At 43.0% G+C, this 21,991-nt stretch overlaps 1 protein-coding gene across 1 annotated transcript in view; it reads left to right on the top strand.

Moving 5' to 3' along the window:
* LOC308306664 (contactin-associated protein-like 2) overlaps positions 1–21,991 on the top strand; it is a gene marked incomplete at both ends in the record, with an annotated part of 459,572 nt that overhangs the window by 203,726 nt on the left and 233,855 nt on the right. Inside the window, 4 exon segments of the mRNA XM_080751705.1 lie at positions 1,092–1,239; positions 6,971–7,023; positions 8,498–8,648; positions 9,118–9,302. Of these exon segments, the coding sequence (XP_080607831.1) occupies positions 1,092–1,239; positions 6,971–7,023; positions 8,498–8,648; positions 9,118–9,302 (537 nt within the window).

A 21,991-nucleotide genomic window follows, 5' to 3' on the forward strand; every position in this document is an offset into this window, starting at 1 on the left:
CAGCAGAGCTACATCGCCAAACTAAGATGCAATATCATTGCATAAATGGTTAGGCTATATCATTAAGCAATAAATGGTATGGTCATTCTAAGCATGTGTGGTTATTCTGAGTTGAAATAAATAAAAGAAACACTTAAACCCCCACTTATTCTGGAGGGAACGTTCTGTGGTGGAAAATGGGGGAGCGAGTCTGCAGTCCTGACTGAGGGGGAGGTCATTCTAAAGCTTTGAAGTCAGAGAGAGTCTCTAGGATGCTTGGAGCATTGGCCAGGGTGTCAAAGGGAAGGGAGGGACAGCTGATAAGTTACAGTAGCTGATAAGAGCACCAGACGGGCTGTAGGGCTGTATCATAATAATATCCTGGATTGACTCGTAGGTTATCACATGTTTTGCGTTAGTGAAAGATATTAATGAAAAATACGTTTTTCACACTTTTAGAGCTTATCCGTGGTAATCATATGGGCATTCCTAAAACTAGATGCCAAAAAAACCCTAGTTTGACCCCTCACATCCCACTTAAAGCAGATGTTTTGGGAGTCATTTTTTCCTTTATAGTGTAGTGTATAGTAAGTGAATGAGACTGAAAATTACCCTAGCTGTCAAACATTTTCCCCACCATTTTGAGAAATACACCCCGGCCAAATGTTTTTAAAAACCCTCCTAGATGACAAATCCATTGAGAAACGGACCTTCGCTCTCGTGGTCACAGAAGTGCCATACATGACCCAGCTAAAATAGCCATTTCACTGGGTCTTTAAAATGTATGGAGGTTGAACACCAGACCGTGCGCTGCAACGTTCTGGATCATTTTCAGGGGGTTTAGTGCAGCACGCCAGGAGACCAGACCAGCAAGGACGGAGATGGCAATGGTCAATCGTGGAGATTACTCACCTCACAGCTAGAAGGTCGACTGGGTTCGAATTAGATCAGATCAAATTCCATGTGAAATGGAGGTATAATACTCAAAATGTGTTTCTGTGTGTGTGTGTGTGTGTGTGTGTGTGTGTGTGTGTGTGTGTGTGTGTGTGTGTGTGTGTGTGTGTGTGTGTGTGTGTGTGTGTGTGTGTATGTGCATGTGTCTCTCCCCAAAGGCCTTCTCAGGGAACTCCAACTCAGAGAGCTCTGTTCATCATGAGCTCCAGCCTCACATGGTGTCTCGCTTCCTGAGGCTGATTCCTCTGGACTGGAGTGAGGAGGGACGCATCGGCCTGAGAATAGAGCTCTATGGGTGTGAATACTGTGAGTGTGCACGCACACACACACGCACGCACGCACGCACGCACGCACGCACGCACGCTCGCTCGCCTCGCTCGCTCGCTCGCTTCACCTCACCTCACTCACTCACTCACTCACTCACTCACTCACTCACTCACACACACACACACACACACACACACACACACACACACACACACACACACACACACTCTCTCTCTAACCGTAATCTGCACACTGATGCATATGCTGTCTGTCTCTCTATCTCTCTATCTCTCTCTCTCTCTCTCTCTCTTAGAGATGTGACGTTCGCGAACGAGTCGAATCTTTTGAACGGCTCTTTGAAGTGAACGATGGGATCCGGTTCGCGCAGTGCGGAGCCGTTTCATTTGAGGGGGAGGGGGGGTTCAACACAAAAGCTTAACCTTGCTACTCCTCTGAGCACTGACTGAATACAGTTATAGTGAGAGAGAGAGAGAGAGAGAGAGAGAGAGAGAGAGAGAGAGAGGAGAGAGAGAGAGAGAGAGAGAGGAGAGAGAGAACAAGGGGAGGAGCGATGTCATTGTTGCCTGCTTGGTTTTTTTGAGGTGTTGCATGAATAACACAAGTCAAGGTAGCTTAATTTACACACACATGTTTTATAAAAAGGGTAAATACAACATTGTGATCTCAACTGTCAGCAGAGGAATGTGTGGTTGCCACCATTTGGATTCATGTTTCAATGAATGCTTCTTAAAAATATATAAATATACAATGAGCCAAATGAGCCAAATGAGCCAGTCTTTTGAACCGCTCTTTTTAAGTGAGCCAGATCCATGGCTCTGGCACTTAACAACTTGGGTGCCAAACGAGTTAAGGCCACTAGGGGTCACCCTGCCAAAAGGAGTTGTCTCGTTCCTGAACGAGACAACAAGGGGTTAACTGGTACAGCTCTACGTGCAGCTGCATGCCTCTGTGAATGACCGTAGTTCCATACGTCACCCCGTAGCTCAGAGAGAGAGAGAGAAAATGGCACGAGCTGGTTGCATTGATTTCCATTCTAGGCTCAAACATAAAAAGGGCTTTATCTATGAATGAGGTGAAAGAACTCCAGGGAAGTAGAGATCTGATTGTTTTCACGGCGACACTTTACCGCGATGTCGGCCGCGGTTTGGATTTTAGTTTTGCGAGCGTTGTAAACAAATGGATTTTCTTCCTCAATCGTCAGTGGACACCCACGTGCACACGCACGAAGCTTCCGAGGCTCTTCAAAATAAAGCGTGGGTGAACGGCGGCAGCAGCAACAGCTAGAAATGTTATAAACCTTAGCATGTGTTAAAGGTGATACACCATGACATTTCAATTTTCCTATTTTAAAAACCTTTTTTTGGGGTCCCACTAGCACCTTCTATCCTCACAAAGTCCCATTTCTGACCGTTGTGTCTTTCTCTGGTTTTGGGAAGGCAGAGGATAAAAGCATCCCACGGGTTCTCAAAACAGGCTGTCCAGATTTGCCAGTTCAGGCCAAAGGTGGTAGGACTCTGAGAGCCATTCAAAAATGAGAGAAGCTCTCTATTCAGTGGTAATTTAGCCTCAAACCTTTTGAAAAAACGTTTTTGTGGGACATAAACAATATGACATAAATACTTTTTAAATGCATGGTGTATCACCTTTAAAAGAGCCATACATTGCATCTCTACTCTCTCTCTCTCTCTCTCTCTCTCTCTCTCTCTCTCTCTCTCTAATAAATGTTTTCCAGTAAATTGACATATTAAAGGGCCTCCAAATTGATTTTGATAACAATTTTCAATTAAGGCTCTGGATAAATTACTGGTGTCATGACACGCAGCAGCATCTTTCATTTCATGTTTTCATTCAGAAAGCAATTTTCCAATTTCGATAGAACCTATGTTTTTCTGAGTGTGCGTGCGTGCGTGCGTGCGTGCGTGCGTGCGTGCGTGTTTGTCTTTGACCACAGCTGTGTGTATGCATGTACTGTATGCTTAAGTAATAACTCTTGCTAGGCTGTGTTACTCTACATTGTGATCATAGTATTTCAGCTAAGGCTCATTGTCAAACCCCAGGCTGAGATATACTCACTATATACCATTGCCTGACATGAGTCATTGCTTTTATAAAACGTTGCAACTTTTAACTTTATATTTTTTCCAAGATCAGACTTCTGATGAAAGTAAAGAAACAGATAATAAAAAGAGAGAGAGAGAGAGAGAGAGAGAGAGAGAGAGAGAGAGAGAGAGATAGATATTTGAAAGCATGAAAGCTATTCTGTTCACTGTATCCAAACCCATGATGACTTCTGCCAAGCCAATTTGACAGACAGTCTTCGCCAGATGGCGAACACACTAATTAACTACTCTTTACCATTTCTATGTATAATAGTAAGACACCTCAGGGTGACTTGCGACCTCAGGGTGACCTAGGTCGCGAGATGGGCATAAAGAAAACGTTAATTAGTAATGCCAAGCAGGGCCTTGGTGAGTTGGGGCCTTGGTTTGATGCCTGTGGATCTCCAGGGTATAATGCGAAATCACGCAAAGCTGTACACAGTATCTCTAAAGTCATGTCATCAACATGGATCTGTCCCATTTCCAATATTCCCTCCTGATTGGCTACGACTGCCTTCTAAAGTTTGTGTATGCAACGTGACGGTTGCTTATCTCCCGATTAAGGAGTCTTGTCTTACTGGTACAAAATTCAAGGTACAGCTACAGCTGTCGCTATTTTTGACAAACGTCTCGTTTCATTTTTCAATTATGAGACAGGAAACCGTCTAATTATTTCCTGAGACCCACATACGCTCTTACTGAGATCATCAGAACAGAGGCATGTACAGAAATAAGTAGGAAGATAAGAGGTCATTTCAGATCACATAGATCCAACATGAAACATTTAGCATCTATTCAGTCGCTTATCTCCCGATTAAGGAGTCTTGTCTTACTGGTACAAAATGTAATGCCTCAACTCTTACAATTCTTAGTGCTCGTCAGGGTGGGGGGGTCCCCAGGGTGGGGGGGTTCCCAGTTAAATATGATTAGTTTGGGGGTCGCGGCCTGAAAAGGTTGAGAACCACTGGCTTAAACCATACAACAGTGTAAATGTATGAGTAGGAGGCAGGGGTTTATAAAAAGGGTATTAGTTCAACTTCTTAGTTGTGTAAATAACTCATAAAAAAACAGGATATGTGGAGGAGCATAGGAGGATGTGGTGGATGAATATGAATGTTATATTCCCATAAATCCAATTAGCAAGTGGGTTATGTAAATGTATGATAATTACATTATTCATCTACATAGAACTACTTCATGGTGTGCCAGGCTGTGTCTGTGTGCATGATGCAAGTATGCATTTCTGTGTGTGTGTGTGTGTGTGTGTGTGTGTGTGTGTGGGTGTGTGTGTGTGTGTGTGTGTGTGTGTGTGTGTGTGTGGTGTGTGTGTGTGTGTGTGTGCGTGCGTGCGTGCGTGCGTGCGTGCGTGCGTGCGTGCGTGCGTGCGTGCGTGCGTGCGTGCGTGCGTGCGTGCGTGCGTGCATGTGTCTGTGATATTAGAGGTGTTGCTCATTGACAGCATCAACAGAAAATCACTTGTAGTTGATGAAGAAGACATTAAACGATTAAATTGGTTGAGAGAGAGAGAGAGAGAGAGAGAGAGAGAGAGAGAGAGAGAGAGAGACAGAAAATACATATTTAACCACTTGTACGCATGCCCCCACCCACTGAAATCGAAAATCATTAAAATCTCTAAAACGAAAATGGAAACATTTTAACACTCATCTTTAGGGATGGGTATCAAGAACCGGTTCTTGTTGAGAACCGGTTCCCCGTGGATCGATTCCATGGAATCGTTAGCCAAAGTCCTTAACGATTCTGCTATCGATGCCTGCATATGCGCGATGACATCACACACGCGACGCGCTGCCTTGTTTAGACGCAGCCAACATGTTGTCTAAACAGAGCCATTCTAAAGTCTGGCTGTATATTCACGAGAATGTTCATGTTTTGATAATGAGGCGTCAGCTTTCCTAGTTAAGTTGTTACTCAAGCTCACTGCATGAACGGACAAGTCTCCCCGTGCTGTGTCCGGGCTAGAGTGCCCAAAACAGTCTGTTTTGCAAGCCCGCCTCCCACGTTCTTACAACAAAACGGGCTACATGTCCAATGTGCACCGTGTTGCTAAATGCTCCCCTATAAATCACATAAAAGCATGTAAATCCTTTGATCCAAACTGCAGAAGACAGTGCTTCTGCTTTAGCTGTGTACAGCAGCAGCTCCGCAAGCTTCACAGCCGACGTTATAGAGTAGGCTACACCAGGGACGTGCAGAGAATGTTAGAGGGGCAGGGGCTGCAATATCTAAACAGGCCTTTTGGTGAAATTATTGAAAATGGCAGACCTCCAAGCTCACAACGTGAGATTGTAGGTCAGCTATTTTCTTTACTTGCATTAATGCATTCATGGTCTGGAGAGTGCATTTTCTAACAGAGGATAAAGGGCAGGGGCTCAAGCCCCCTTTGATGTCTATTTGTGAACGTGCCTGGGCTACACTGTAAAAAATGACGTTCCTTGCGCCCTGGTAACTCAGTCCCACTCCACCCACCCCCCCCTGTGACACGCCCTTGCATCTGGGCATTCAGCCAACACTGGTGCCCACCTCTGTCTCTGTGACAGGGCAGATCACGGCTCCTGTGGCTGTGAGGACAGGGTTGAATGGCCGTTCTCATCTCATTATGAAAATGTATTATTAGCTAATCCACCTCAAACTGTGACTTCCTGCCTCTCACGGAGAACAGCTGGGATGATGGCCTCTCCTCTGAGGAAGCTGGGGTGACCTTGGCTGTGTTTCTTCACAGCTGTCCTCTCTCTCTCTCCTCTCTCTCTCTCTCTCTCTCTCTCTCTCTCTCTCTCTCTCTGTCTCTCGCTCTCACTTTCATTTCTCTTCTCTGTCTTGTTCCTCATATCTTGTTTCAAGCTGTGATAAAACACACTAACCGCGATTCATAAGTCGGTGACAGGGAAATAGTCTTCATAACACTACACACACTCAAACGCATGCACACACTCTTTCTCCTCCCTCTCTCTCTCTCTCTCTCTCTCTCTCTCTCTCTCTCTCTCTCTCTCTCTCTCTCTCACTCCCTCTCTTTCTTTGACAGGAGAGGCCAGGCATCTTTAATGCCCAAAATAAACTAATTAGGGTCCTGCTTAACCTTCCTATCAGACTCACCTCACCGCTACTCACCAGTTAAGAGTCAAAACCAACAAAGGGTCAAACTCTTTTTTCTGCTATACCACCAAAATGTGGAAAGCCTTACCGAAGGCCATAAAGGAGTGTGGATCACTAGCATCCTTTAAAATTGCCCCTGAAAAACCACTTACAGGCAGCAGCCGTTCGCAACTGGTAAAAAAATGAACCTAGCCCAACCCTACCCTCCCCTGCCCCTTCTTTGTATATACTGTTTGTTTTAGACTTACTGTCTTCTTTTTTGTTTTTCTTTACATATCTACTGCATAGTACTGTGTTCTATTTGTCTGTCATTCAATGTTATATGAGATACTTCAATGGTTTCCAGTGGAAATAAAGCTTAGTCTTTTCATGGATCTCCTTTTAGTAGACCTTGTACCAGTGAACTGTACCGTCATGAAACTGTAACCTTTTCCTATGCAAAACTTCTAATAAAGTCTTCAATCAATCAATCAATCAAAGCGGGGTCAATAATTTCTCTTCTCTTCTCTCTCCTCTCTCTCTCTCGCTCTCATTCTCAGGGTCTGACGTGATCAACTTTGATGGCCAGGGAGTGATCTCGTATCGTTTCAAGGTACAGCTGTCGCTATTTTTGACAAACGTCTTGTTTCATTTTCCAATTATGAGACAGGAAACCGTCTAATTATTTCCTGAGACCCACATACGCTCTTACTGAGATCATCAGAACAGAGGCATGTACAGAAATAAGTAGGAAGATAAGAGGTAATTTCAGATCACATAGATCCAACATGAAACATTTAGCATCTATTCATAGTCTTACACTAAATTGTATCATTTAAAAGCCCATTTAACATCTATCTATAGCAAATTAAAGACAAGGTGCCATGATCTCCCCCCCCCCCCCCCCCCCCCAAAAAAAAAAGAAAAAAAAAACATGATCATCAGGTATTATGATCATACGGAGGAAGATTCTTAAAAAAAAGTGCACAGAAAGTGTGTTCAAATTATGTTTTTATGTGGCCACACCCACCCGTTCATTGCGATTGTCAGGTCGCAGTTACTGTCAAAACCTCCACCGGCTGTCTGTCAGTCAGTCTGTCCGTCACGTCACACTTTTGCCCTACTCATATCTCCGCCACCGTTGCCCCGATCCATGCCAAACTTTGCACACACACACACACACACACACTCCTTATTTTGGCTGCCAAACCACAACCTCCACCTCATCTTCCATCTCAATTCTCACATGGCCCTCCTCTAGCGCCACCATGAGGCCAAAAAATCACACAAAGCGAAACACAGTATATCTAAAATCATGTCATCAACATGCATCTGTCCCATCTAGCGCCACCATCAGGCCGATTTTTGCAAAACAAATGTTTGGACACTGCTCCTACAGATTTTGCCCTAAAATCACACAAAGCGGTACACAGTATCTCTAAAGTCATGTCATCAACATGGATCTGTCCCATTTCCCATATTCCCTCCTGTTTGCCTACCATTGCCTTCTAAAGTTTGAGTATGCGACCTGACGGTCGCTTATCTCTCGATTAGGGAGTCGGTTAAGTATACCTGGATTTCACCTTAGCACCTCCCACCCGAAGTTAGCCTCGCTCACAGCTGTCCCATGATAAAAAGGGGAGGGGATGATTTTAATATGTCACTAAAGCGGGGAAGACATATACACAGGGAAGACATATTTGCATATTATTTATAACCACGCCCAGGGGTCTATTAGAGTTATGTTAACTCCATAGACACATACAAAACAGAAAAAGTACAACACTAAGGCACCACCTCTTTAAGTTTATGATTTAAAAGCACATATTCATTCATTTGCACATGGTAGCATGCTATTACACCACGTCCGTATCAGCACGTTGCATTACATCGTAGACATGAGTCTTTTATCCAAAGCAACTTACGTGTGCAAATGTGGAACGCTCTTCTAAAAAACCCCTTGAGCTTTAATTAAACCACAGCCTTAAGTGGAGTCCGGAACATCTAAAAGCCGTGAACATCTCTCCACATCTCGGCGATCCCCGTGGAGTTCCGAGATGCGTGACCTTTGAAAAACCTTTGCTCAGGTGAAGAAGATGAAGATCATCAAGGACGTGATTTCACTGAAGTTCAAGACGTCAGAGAGCGAGGGTGTGATCCTTCATGGTGAAGGTCAGCAGGGAGACTACATCACCCTGGAGCTCCACAAGGCCAGACTACTGCTGCAGATCAACCTGGGTGAGACGCACACACACAAACGCACTCACACACCTTCTTCTTCTCCTTGTACTCCTCATTGGTGGTGTTATGCTGGTCATCAACAGTCATTGGTGGTGTTGTGCTGGTCATCCTCTTCTCATTGGTGGTGTTGTGCTGGTCATCAACTTCTCATTGGTGGTGTTGTGCTGGTCATCCTCTTTTCATTGGTGGTGTTGTGCTGGTCATCCTCTTCTCATTGGTGATGTTGTGCTGGTCATCAACTTCTCATTGGTGGTGTTGTGCTGGTCATCCTCTTCTCATTGGTGGTGTTGTGCTGGTCATCCTCTTCTCATTGGTGGTGTTGTGCTGGTCATCCTCTTCTCATTGGTGGTGTTGTGCTGGTCATCCTCTTCTCATTGGTGGTGTTGTGCTGGTCATCCTCTTCTCATTGGTGGTGTTGTGCTGGTCATCCTCTTCTCATTGGTGGTGTTGTGCTGGTCATCAACAGGCAGCAACCAGTATGGCTCCATTCTGGGTCACACCTCTGTGACCACAGGCAGCCTGTTGGACGACCACCACTGGCACTCAGTGGTGATCGAACGCTACCGACGCAACGTCAACTTCACCCTGGACAGACACACACAGCACTTCAGGACCAACGGAGAGTTTGACCACCTGGACCTGGACTATGAGGTGAGAGGACACTAGGCCTGGGACGAAATATCGATATGGCGATATATCGCGGTATTACCTCCCGCGATAATTATCGATAAATTGTAAATATCGACTTTTCATAACACCAGGGATTTCCCATTTAACCTACTGTATGGTGCAGTACTATGGTGCATTACCGCCAGCCGCCTGCACTGTTTGTAGTGGGGGCGCTAGTGAGATAAATTAGACAGTAGTGGCAGTATTATGCACATGTGAGGAAGAGAGTGTGAAAGTTACGTTGTTGTTCAGAGTCAGACCAGAGTCCAGACGCAGACTGTCAGCTGCGCTCTCTGACCATCAGAGGGGCAGAGAGGAGGAATGGAGAGGAAGGAGTAGAGTAGACATTGCATCTTATTTTCAAATTACATCAAGGTGAGGTTAATTTGAGCAACACAACTCTGTTTGTGTTTAGTCAGTGGACACACACATAGGCTACTGTACTGTACACATGCATCCACCATTACAATACACACATGCACAATATACACACCCACGTTAATATAATGAATGGAAGTGATACAGACACACACGCACACTCAAACACAATGTTGTTCCCCCTTTGCCTCGATCTCCCTCATGTTATTGTATTTATTCATACATCCTCACCACTGATATGGATTTAACTTCATTGTATTTTATTTAGTGCTGTCCAACGATTAAATATTTTAATCGCGATCAATCGCATGATTTAGCTAGTTAATCGCACGATTAATCGCAAATAAGTCATCAGCTTTTATCAGTTCACAATGTAACTTAGAGGGATATCTTTCAAGTCTTTCGTGGCCCTATTAACTTGGGAGTGGAAAAATATGCTGGCTTTATGCGAAAGTATGTTAATCTTTTATTCAAAATCAATTAAAAACCCAAATAAATCATAATGGTATTGCATTAAACAGACTGCAGCTGATGGGTATACGGATCTACTTAATTTACTTCATCTGATTACTGTTGTGTCCACCTTTATGCTTTAATTATATTTTATATCAAGAGGGATGGACCTTGTTGCCAAAATAGCCAATATTGTAGCCAATGTTTGACCATTTTAGTTAATGGACGACTACCGGCTCCGCCCCCTCCAAAAGCTGCCTCCGCCACTATCACAGCGCGCCGCTATTGGCTTCATTCACTTCAATGGGAAATACGGCGGATTGTACACACATTTTACACATTGAATATTAATTCCGTTTTGGACCCAGAGCTTCGAAATCTCTTCCAATCCATCAACAAGGCCTGGATCTGCATTGGAAAAAATATTTAGACCTTTACACTTTTAAAACAATACGACATAGGAATATATAAGGTCGCAGCAGAGGAATAAGGATAAGTCCATGGTTGCTGGACCACAGAAAGCCGTTTCAAACCAATTTAAATATGAATGGACTGTATTGGCCTAAACGACAATAACCCATGACTACAAACACCTTATTTGTTATGTTAAATAGCAACTGATATGTAATGTACGTCTGTGAATGTCTGAATGAACAGGGGTAGCGACGCGAAGTGTTGTATTTCAACTCTGCTTTCGACTGCAGGCTGTGGGTAGGGGCGTCACAAGGGGGGGAAAAGTGGGACTGACTTACCAGGGCCCACGGTGGAAGGGCCTTAATTATTTTAGACTTTATCGATTGAAAAATAGCAGATATACAAGCTCATAGCGCGGCACTGAGTGCCACGCTGCGAGCTTGTAGATTTGCTATTTTTGAAATCCCACGATGAAGAACATTCATGTGGGCCCACAGCGAATCCTTGTACCCAGGGCCCAGAATTTGATGCGACACCCTCTCCCTCTGCGGCTCGGCAGCTAAACTTGTCAGGAATCGCGAACATTTCACGCCAGAGATATCAAATGTTATAGATAAGATTTATAAGCAATCGGCATGATAAGAAACATGTAGCCTACATTTGAAGCAGTTTATTCTGGTTGGTTGTTTGTGTAATGGAGAGTAATAGCCTCTAAACTAATCAGTGAAAAGTGAAAACGGCTCTGTATAGGTCCAGCAGACAGGCGATTTCCTCATTCTGCTGTTGCGTCCTTATATATTCCTTTGTCGTATTGTTTTAAAAGTTTAAAGGTCTACATATTTTTCCAATGCATATCCAGGCCTTTGTTGACGGATTGGACGAGATTTCGAAGCTCTGGGTCCAAAACGGAATTAATATTTAATGTGTAAAATCCGCTGTATATCCATTCAAGTGAATGGTGCGGCTGTGATTCTCGTCGGAGGTCTCGGCGGAGAGGTGGGGGCGGAGCTCCCGGTAGTCATGGATTACTTGTGAGACAATTAGAGATATTAATAAAATAATTAAATTGTCACTTTATAAATGTTCAGATACCCTGTATATGTATGTTGGATTGTTTACTGTTGAGTGAGAAAACAATATTGCACACTAAGCTAATCATCTGGAGACCTCCCCAAATAATAGTTGAGATAATAATGTTGAGAAACAGTGTCCAAAGGCCAAATGGCTATAATATATAAATATGCGATTAATTGCGATTAAAATAATTAATCGCGATTAACATAACGGTGAGTTAATTGCGATTAATTTAGTTAACTCGAACAGCACTAATTTTATTGTATTATTATCAATAAGAACATGAAACAAATTGGTTACTTGCACTCTCACTATTGAGAAATAATATAGCCTATTTTAGAGGTTATTTTAAAGGTTCCAGTCAGTGTTTTTGCTGTTAAGACAAGAGGAGGCACTTTGCATGCATGCACATTTTTTACATGTGTCAATCTTATTTTAGGCTGTGTGTTTCTTGACAATTAGGCTACATTTCACTAAATGCTTTTTAGTTATGGATTGATTAGTTAGTAGGCCTATACCCATTGTTGTGCTGGACAGACAAATTGTGGGCAGGTTACAAAGTTGCAGTGTTTGTTGTTTGAGGAGGCAAGATTAATTTACTTATTAGCCAATTTTTAAAATAATCTTGTAAGATTAATGGAATACATGTATAATTCCAGAGTTTTGCCTTTTATGGTTATTTTTCATTTTCAGTTACAAATATCGTGATATATCGTTGATGACATTTCTTGCAATATATCGAATATCGCAATATATCGAATATCGTGATATTATTGTTATCGAGAGCCTAATATCGTGATAGATATCGTACCGTGAGATAGCAATATCGTCCCACCCCTAGAGGACACATCCTGGATGTGGACAATGTTATTATAGTTTGACCATCTGGACTATGAGGTGAGAGGACACATCCTGGATGTGGACATACTTTATTTATTACTAGGATACTATAATTACTTTATTTTTATTATTATAGTTTAAAGGACATATGACATCAAATTTACATTTTTCTTTTTTCATGTTTCCTGACCTCAGTGGTTTTTCTGTAATCTGTAGATTTTTGAATAAGTAGGCTCAGAAAAGTGAGTTAATTGGCCTCTGGACGAACGCAGCATCGTCACCTTTGCTGCCGTGTTTGTATCGTTCCAATTCACCATTTTTACCATTTTCCATTTACCACTGTGGTTGTTGCGTTCCAAAAGAGGCTACGATTGACGGGAAAGTTCCTGAACTACGACACCTACAAGAATCTAGGTATATTATCTTTGCACAGAACACAGAGAGAAAAACACCTGCCACTGCTCACTGGAGTGGAGCTTTCTGTTTTAACATTTTAATACATGTTTTAAGGACCAGAACCAAGAATGTTATGACTGGTAAAAACATCATGTCATAATGGCTTCAATTATTATTAAAACACACACACACACACACACACACACACACACACACACACACACACACACACACACACACACACACACACACACACACACACACACACACACACACACACACACACACACACACACATATATATATATTATACCTGTCGAATTTAGCGCGCTATTAACTAGTTAACTCACAATCCCTTTAATGCCGATATTTTTTTTAACGTGCGATTAACGCAGCTGATGTTTGAGCCTCGGTGCGCTCCGTAGTATAGAGAGTGAGGAAGCGAATGCGCTGACAACAATCAGTCAGTGTGTGATGCGGCTAGCAGCAGGGCTAGTCATAGTATGAGACCCCATAACACTGTATGAGACAGACAAAACGGCGGAGATTTTTGCAGCAGACAACCACAATATCACCGCTGACGGCGTCGCTCATCAAATACCGTAGCGTTGAAACGGCACATATGTAGACAGCGCAAGCCCCAGACACACACGCTCCCAAGAACAGGAGCGCTCCAACTTGTACACGAGCACATAATAGCCTACGTCCTTTATACAGTGCCTGCCAGACCCCCGCACCAACACGTCCACCAAATGCATGCAACAACGGCCAGAGAACCCACATAGCAAAATCCCTCCGGCTCTGTTATGGCCCAACTCCGGCTGTTATGGCCCAACTCCGGCTGTTATGGCCCAACTCCGGCTGAAATCCGGCAGTCCTGGCTGACTATGGCTTGTGTGCCACACATCTCCAACGAGCCATCAGTATCTCTAGTACTCTCTACATCATAACAGCTTTCTCATAGTGAACTAGGGTGCCCAATAACACCAGTTCAGGGTGCCTCAGAATACTTTGATAATATTTAGAATGTATCAATATTACTTCAGTTAAACCAATTTAGACCCTCTAATGCCTCATGCTTGCTTTGTAAAACACCCCTGAGTTGCACTGTAGGCTACTTGAGTTATATTTATACACCAACTCTCTTCAACAAAAATAGCCGATCTACAAGCTCTTGTAGCATCTTGTAATGAGCTTGTAAATCTGCTACTTTTGGTGAATATCCCCTTAGAATAGGGATGCTGGGGTTTAGTGATTGAATGCCAAGTTTATTTTAAATCTGTCCTAATGAAAGATTTAAGGGAGCCTCCGCACACTCAAAAGTGTGCAAAATCATGTTCTTTATTTTCAGTTAAATAAAGTGCAAGCTTTTGGTCATAGACCTTCAGGCATGCAGCACCTCGATGAGCGGTGGTCCTTTCACTATTAATCTGTCCTAATGGAAGCAGATATTTTCTCAAGTTGTTATATGTTTGTTAGGCCTATTATGGACAGTATTTGTTATTATTCCAAATAATAAATATGCTGTATTTGCATAAAGCAAGTAGGCTATTTGTCTACTTCCATGTTGATATGAGTATTAATATCTGTTTAAGGTAGATTTAGAACAAATACAAAATATGCGATTAATTGCGATTAATCGTGCGATTAACTATGGACAATCATGCGATTAATGGGACTAACATTTTTAATCGACTGACAGCCCTAATATATATATAAAATCTGGGAAAAGCATATCTGAGATAAATGGATTTTTCTAAATCCGATAACAGAGCCAGACGGAGAGAATGTTTTAGGGATGACGTAATTTCCAGTTGTATCTGTCTCCTAGCAACCTAGCACCCAGGGGCGTCACAAGGGGGGGGAAAAGTGGGACTGAGTTACTAGGGCCCAAGGTGGAGGGGCCTTAATTATTTTATACTTTTGCAGATCTGCTAAGTCGTGAAAATGTGTACAAATCTTTGAATATATAGTATATATAGCACTCGGTGCCGCACTGTGAGATTGTAGATCTGCTATTTTTAAATAGTTAAAGCACAAAATAATGCGTAATAATGCGTTCCCCGTCTAAATGGGTTAAACCCCCTCCCCCTATGAAGAACATTCATGGGGGGCCCACAGTGAATCCTTGTACCCAGGGCCCAGACCTCAAGCGCGCTGGTTCTCAAACTTTTTCATGTCAAGGACCCCCAAATTGACACTTATTAGCCCGCAGACCCCCATCTGAAAAGATATGCCAGGGACCCCCATAAGAGAAGATTCTAGCAGTGATTCTCAACCATTTTAATTTCAAGGATCCCCAGTTTGACATGCATAAGGCTACGGGCCCCGCATTCAATGGCATTTCTATCTCTGAGACCCCAGTCTATTATATCAATGTTAATTGAACTCTGAGAGTATACCCATAAGGGTCCATTTGGTTCTTAACTATCATTTAGCTGGGGCAGGGACGGATTAACCCCAGTGAGGGCCCCTGGCCTATACATTTTTAGGGCCCCCCCCCCCCCCCCCCCCCCCGACCCTCCACTATAACCCCCCCTCCCTCCCGACTCCCACTACCCAGCTCAGGTTTTAAGCGATGATGATCATCTGTAGGCAAAGAAAGCACCTGTAGACAACAGAGGAGGGCCCCACACATTTGATTTTTAATTAACCTATACATTTAACTTTAGTAAATTGTTATTGACCACGTGGCCCAGTTCCCCCAAGGGCCCCTAAGAGCCAAGGGCCCCTGGCAACGGCCCCACTGGCCCAATGGTTAATACAGCCCTGAGCTGGGGACCCCCTGGAACTCCCTGTGTATATTTAAGTACTTTCATCCTCCAGACTCATTAGATCAGGGGTGGGCAACTTTGATGATGGCGAGGGCCACTATATTTCCACCTTCACTCCAGAGGGCCACATAGCATCTTGTTATGTCCTACTTTATCATTCTAGTATCTCATACAAAAGAAGCAAAAAATAGCAGATCCACAAAAAACGCATTGCGCTGCGATGCCTTTTGAGCTTGTAGATCGGCTATTTTTTGCTTCTTTTGAATTGGAATCCTGAATACGTTTTTGTTATTTTTTAATTGGAATCCTGAAATGTAACATTTTGATTTAATTTCAAACACATTTAATTATATACTCATGTTAACTTTATGAACTTGAATACAAATACATTGGCCAGTTGCCCATGTATTCATTAGATCCTCCAGATCCATTGCTAGTTGGCCTGTGAACAGTGTGATGGAACAGGATATCAGATATTGGTTTTATACTCCACAACAAATCCATAATACAAGCATAATTAATGTCTGCTTGATGGAACATGAGTGCAACTAAATAAATTGACTTTAGTTTAGAGTGTACAACCATCACCTGTGGAGGGGGGGGGGGAGAGAGAGAGAGAGAGAGAGAGAGAGAGAGAGAGAGAGAGAGAGAGAGAGAGAGAGAGAGAGAGAGAGAGAGAGAGAGAGAGGAAACTACACTCCAATTAAAGTAAAGCTGACCATTTAAGACATCTGCAGGAAAATCCATACAACACTGTGAATGTGTGTGTGCGTGTGTGTGTGTGTGCGTGCGTGCCTGCCTGCATGTGCGCGTGTCTATTGACTGTCTGTCCAGAGTATCCCAGGTAGCCAAATTCTTTTGGGCCAGAATTGGCCCACATACAGCAAGCCGAGAAGACCGTATTTGGGCCGAATCCGGTTGCCGGACTTGGGCCCGATCTGGCATGAATGACGCCCCAGAATCGGACCAGTTTCGGCAGCCGGACTCTGCTGCCGAAACTGGGCCGATTCTGGGCCGATTCTGGAATCGGCCCAGAATCGGCCCAGTTTCGGCAGCCGGACTCGGCTGCCGAAACTGGGCCGATTCTGGGGCGTCATTCATGCCAGATCGGGCCCAAGTCCGGCAACCGGATTCGGGCCGAGTCGGGCTGCCGAAACTGAACCAGCATGGGCCAGTTCTGGCAATTTTGTTGGGGTGAGTCCGGGCCAGAATCACCCAAACAAAATTGCCAGAACTGAACCAGCATTGGGCCGGCGTGGGCCAGTTCTGGCAATTTTGTTGGGGTGATCCCGGCCCGGAATCACCCCAACAAAATTGCCAGAACTGTCCCATGCAATTTCTGCCATACTAGCCCATATGTAAGCAGGTTGACAGCCTGTAAAAAGTAATGACTAACCCATTCTGACAGAGCTCCTGCAATATCTGCCTATGGATAAGATTACAATTAAGCTCAGCCATAGGCAGATATTGGGGTAGCTCTTGCAGAATACTGGGTCAGCCATCACTGCATTACCAGAAATGATCAGTAACCCACACAATAAAAAGAAGTAAAGAAACCAGTGACATATTAGCTTGTACCTCATTGAAAAATGCATGACCTATCAATATGAAAATATTTTTAATTTAAAAAGTTTAACTACTGGATGCAAAGTCTCCTTCACCGATAAGTAAAATCTCAATGTGTGGAGGCTTGAAGAGATGCTCAAACAAGTGACCCCACCCCCCCACCGCAAAGAAAGAAACATATTTCTTTTTAACAACAATGTCCAATTTATTACAGAAGATGAATTTATTCAAAAGAATGATAAATAACAAAATGCACCATTTGCTGCTTGATAAGTCCTTTGAGGTTTGTTGTTACACATGGATTTAACATGACAGGTAGACATCAAAGGTGTCGTAAAAATATCCAGTAAACCAAGTAAAATAAACAATAAAAAAAAAAGACAGGGTGTCAAGGCACGTGACTTTCCGTGACGTAGCTTGCCCCAGCAGTGATTTCCCCATTCATTTTCTCCAAAGAAATTTCAAAAAGTTCTTATGCAAGTTTTACTGCTCAAACAAAGCAGACTGGTGATTCACGGATTCCTGCGTGTACATAAACATTCGATTTGTCGAAAAAAAAAAGAAAAAAAAACGCTAAATGCATCAAGGAACAGGCACATTTTGCAGTACAACGGGGGCTAATTAATATAGGAGATTGCATTATCCCCTTAACACATCTGCCGCCTTACACGTTTATAAACGTTCTATTTTGCCCAGCTATCTACCGCCTTACACGTTACTGTACGTTCTACCGTTTTTGGCCACTGGGGGGCACTGTTCACTAATATATGAGACAGCAATGTGTTCACAGCTCTTTGGGCAGCCTGTGATGCTGATAAAAAATTATAAAAATGTTATTCATGTAATCAGCTTTCTGCACACCTTCTTCAAGATGGCTGCCAAAATGGCCACCATCCACATGCTGTAATTGTTTGTGTGTGTTAATCTAAAAATAGATTTTTCTTGGGGTTGATTATATTTTTCTGCCAACTGCAAGGGGGCAATGGACATCTTCTGAGAGCTTATTTTTTTTCAAAAAATGTTTAATTTTTTTTTAATTTTCATTTTAATTTTTTGTAAAAAGCCGGGCAGTACTAAGATAGATTTTTTTTTAACCCTTGGCAGGCATTGTGTTAAGGAAAAAAGTGCCTTCAGTCTGCCTGGTCAGTTAGAGCAGTGGTTCTCAACCTTTCCAGGCCGCAACCCCCAAAATAATCATATTTTAACTGGGGACCCCCCCACCCTGACGAGCACTAACAGTTGAGACATTAAATTTTTTATAACACGGTTCTAGCATAGCTTGAATAGCAGATTCTATTCAGAGAATAGCAGAATGCCTCGGCGTTTGTTTACTGTTGAGTGAGAAAACAATGTTGCACATTAAGTTAATCATCTTGGGACCCCCCAAAATAATTTGGGGAAGGGGCCCTGACCCACAGGTTGAGAACCACGTAGTTAGAGGGTCACGAGCAGTTAGTATGTCTATGTTAGTATGTCTCAGTATGTCTGTTAGTATGTCTGTCTCAGTATGTCTGTTAGTATGTCTATGTTAGTATGTCAGTTAGTATGTCATGTTAGTATGTCTATGTTAGTATGTCATGTGTTAGTACAGTGGTTCTCAACCTGTGGGTCCCCACATTATTTTGGGGGGTCCCCAGATGTTTAGCTAATGTAAACATTGTTTTCTCACTCAACAGTATACAGACCAACATACAGTATAAGTATATACATGGTATCTGCACATTTGTGACAGATTAAGGTCTTTTTAGTACCTCTGGTAAAGAAATTGGCAAATTGTCCCAAATTGAGGGCCGAAATTGTGCCGATCTTGCGTTGTGAGCATGAAGATTTGCTATTTTCACAATGGAAAAGATGGAGTCAAACTGATATAATACCTACTCCTATAATTCCCAGTGCTTGTCAGGGTAGGGGTCCCCAGCTGAAATATGATCATTTTGAGGGTCGCAGCCTGAAAAGGTTGAGAACCGCTGTGTTAGTAGGCCTGTGTCTATATGTCTTGGTCAGGGACTGCAGGTGAGAATTAGCCTATTAGTCACTCATCTCTGTCACCAAGAGGATGGGGAGGGGAGGTTGTTTTTGCACCAAAACGTATTTTTTATGGTTATTTTATGGTCATTCATTTTCTCCATACGGGTCAAACGAAGCCGACCAGTATAGAGAAAATGAATGGGGAAATCACTTCTGGGGCAATACGCCAACTGTACCGTTAGAACATATGCAGTTATCACCTGTGCAGCCTACTTTTACTTTGGGATTGTAAATGCTCTGTCATGTTTCTTGAACAAGACTTGGTCGAAAATTCCAGATCGGCATACAATCAAACTACAACAAAATTTTGATGGCCTCCCTCTTTTTAAGAGCTCAGGTATCCAGTTATGGACAATTTTGGGGTTGGTGCAAGGATTTGGTGTAAAAAAAACTTGCTTAATTGGCTTGTTTGGTGGAACCTCAAAACCACATCCTCTGAGAGAATACTTGAGTGATCTAGTGACAGACATACAAATCGTAGCAGCCGGCTTTACATTTAAAGGCAAAACACTGTTCATAAAAATTGCATCAGTATGCCCCTGCACGAGCATATATACAAGCCATAAAATCTCACACTGGATATGCAGGCTGTGACAAGTGCACAATACATGGGCTTTATGTAGATGGCAGAATGACCTTTCCAGATACCAAAAGCTCTGTTAGAATAGATGAGAGTTTCAGACTTCATTTGGATGAGGAACATCACAGAGACATCTCCCCACTCAAGAGACTGGCATCGATATGGTTTCTATGTTTCCCCATGTTTCCCCATGATTATATGCATCTTGTCTGCCTCAGAGTCATGAGGAAGCTCCTAGAGCTGTGGGCAGGCAGCAAGGGCCGTCTTAGTTACCGCTTGCCATCTGTGAAAGTACATCTGTTGTCAGAAAAACTGTTGTCTTTCAAATGTCATATGCCAAATGTCTTTCAAATGTCATATGCCAAATGAATTTGCTCAAAAGCCCAGATCTGTTGAAGAGAGACATAGATGGAAGGCAACTGATTATAGACAATTTCTACTGTATACTGGGCCAGTTGCACTTCTTGATGTTGTTAGCACACCAGTCTACAACAATTTCATGTTGTTATATGTTGCCATATCTCTGTTGGCATGTCCAAAGCTGTGTGTGCTCTTCTGTGATTTTGCCCAAACTTTGCTTGTGTCTTTTGTAGAACACTTTGGACAGCTTTATGGCAGGGAAAATCTTGTGTACAATGTGCACAGCCTTATATCTCAGTAATGAGCATGGAGAATGTTTGGACAACATTTCCGGGTTTCCCTTTGAGAATTATCTTTGTCAAATAAAGAAAATGGTCCGCAGCCTCCAGTTCCCAGTTGTGCAAGTTGTGAGGCGAATATCAGAGTCTGACAATGCAGTTTGTAGTTCAGATAAAAATGAAAGCAAATTCAGAAAGCCACATAGTGAGGGTCCGCTGCCATCGCACATCACATGCGCAGCCATGCAGTACAAAGAAATTCGTCTTCCACAATTTTGTGTCAAGGTATTCACAGGTGATAACTGCATATGTTCAACCTGCAACTTGTTTGATCACATAATTCCTGCTGGTACAGAGGAGTGTTTTAGCATCCTTAGGAAGGGATGGGTGGTGAGGCCTCAACACTGACAACAAGGCAGTCAATGCAACCAGAGTGATACCATATTCCACGGCCCATAAAGTTAGTAGCTAGAGTCGGCTGTTGAATTTCATCATCACCGCTCTCAACCCTATTTACACCCACTGTCTCAGGATTAACCTCCGTGTCCATAAAATCCACTTCCTGAATCCTGGTCACTGTGATCCTCATTTTCAACTTGATCACCAAACTGAGCAACTTGTTCAACTAAATTTGGAAGTTGATTACCACTTCCCACAGGATCAGCACATTCAGCCGGTTCATCTATAGAGGTGTGAATATTTGCAAAATGTGACTGTAGACGTGAATTGACGGCAGACAATGCCTTTCTTCGCTGATTTGATGACTTACAGTACTCGGAGTAACGCTCAGTCATCATGGCCAAAGGGTACAGAACAGATCGACCAGGTGAAATGTATGGCCCCGAAAACCATCAGAAGTCCCTCAGATGACCAGTCTTAGGAAAACACTGTAAACACAGAAAAATAACATACTGACATATGTTGCAATGAAAATGGTCAAATACACCACAAGTAGTCAACAATGGCTTTTTGGCATTCAAACTGGCCAGTGTGAGCACCATTTCCATACTTCCAAAACACCCTCCTCATACATACCAGTTTAAAATCTTTTGAAACCAGCTAGTGTGGGGATTTAAGGGGAGCAAATGCTAATTTCGTGCAATTTTGACTTAAAGCGCGAAATTCTGCACAGATGTAGCTCAGGGCTTGCTCTAATGATTTAGCTAGGGCGCCCGAGTCTGCGACCTTCGGGGTCGCCACAGCGGCCAAATCAAGTTGGGCTCCCATTGACTTTCTATACAGGAGGAAAATACCCAGAAAAAGATTTTTTTTTTTCTGGGTATTTAAGGAGGATCTGATGGGTCTAACTAGGGGTTTGTCATGATGCTGAATCCATTTCAGGCATTTGTTTTGCACAAAAAACATTCTGTGGGCTAGAAATGGCCTCAGAAAACAATACACATATGGGTGAGTATTCATGTTAGTCGGAGGCCTTAGGGTTTTTTTTCTCGTGCTAATCAGTCTAAAAGTGATGACTCATCACTTTATCACTAAAGTCGATGGGAGACCAACTTGATTTGGCCGCTGTGG

This window comes from Nannobrachium achirus (genome assembly GCF_963921795.1).
Source record: "Nannobrachium achirus genome assembly, chromosome: 21".
Classification (NCBI taxonomy): domain Eukaryota; kingdom Metazoa; phylum Chordata; class Actinopteri; order Myctophiformes; family Myctophidae; genus Nannobrachium; species Nannobrachium achirus.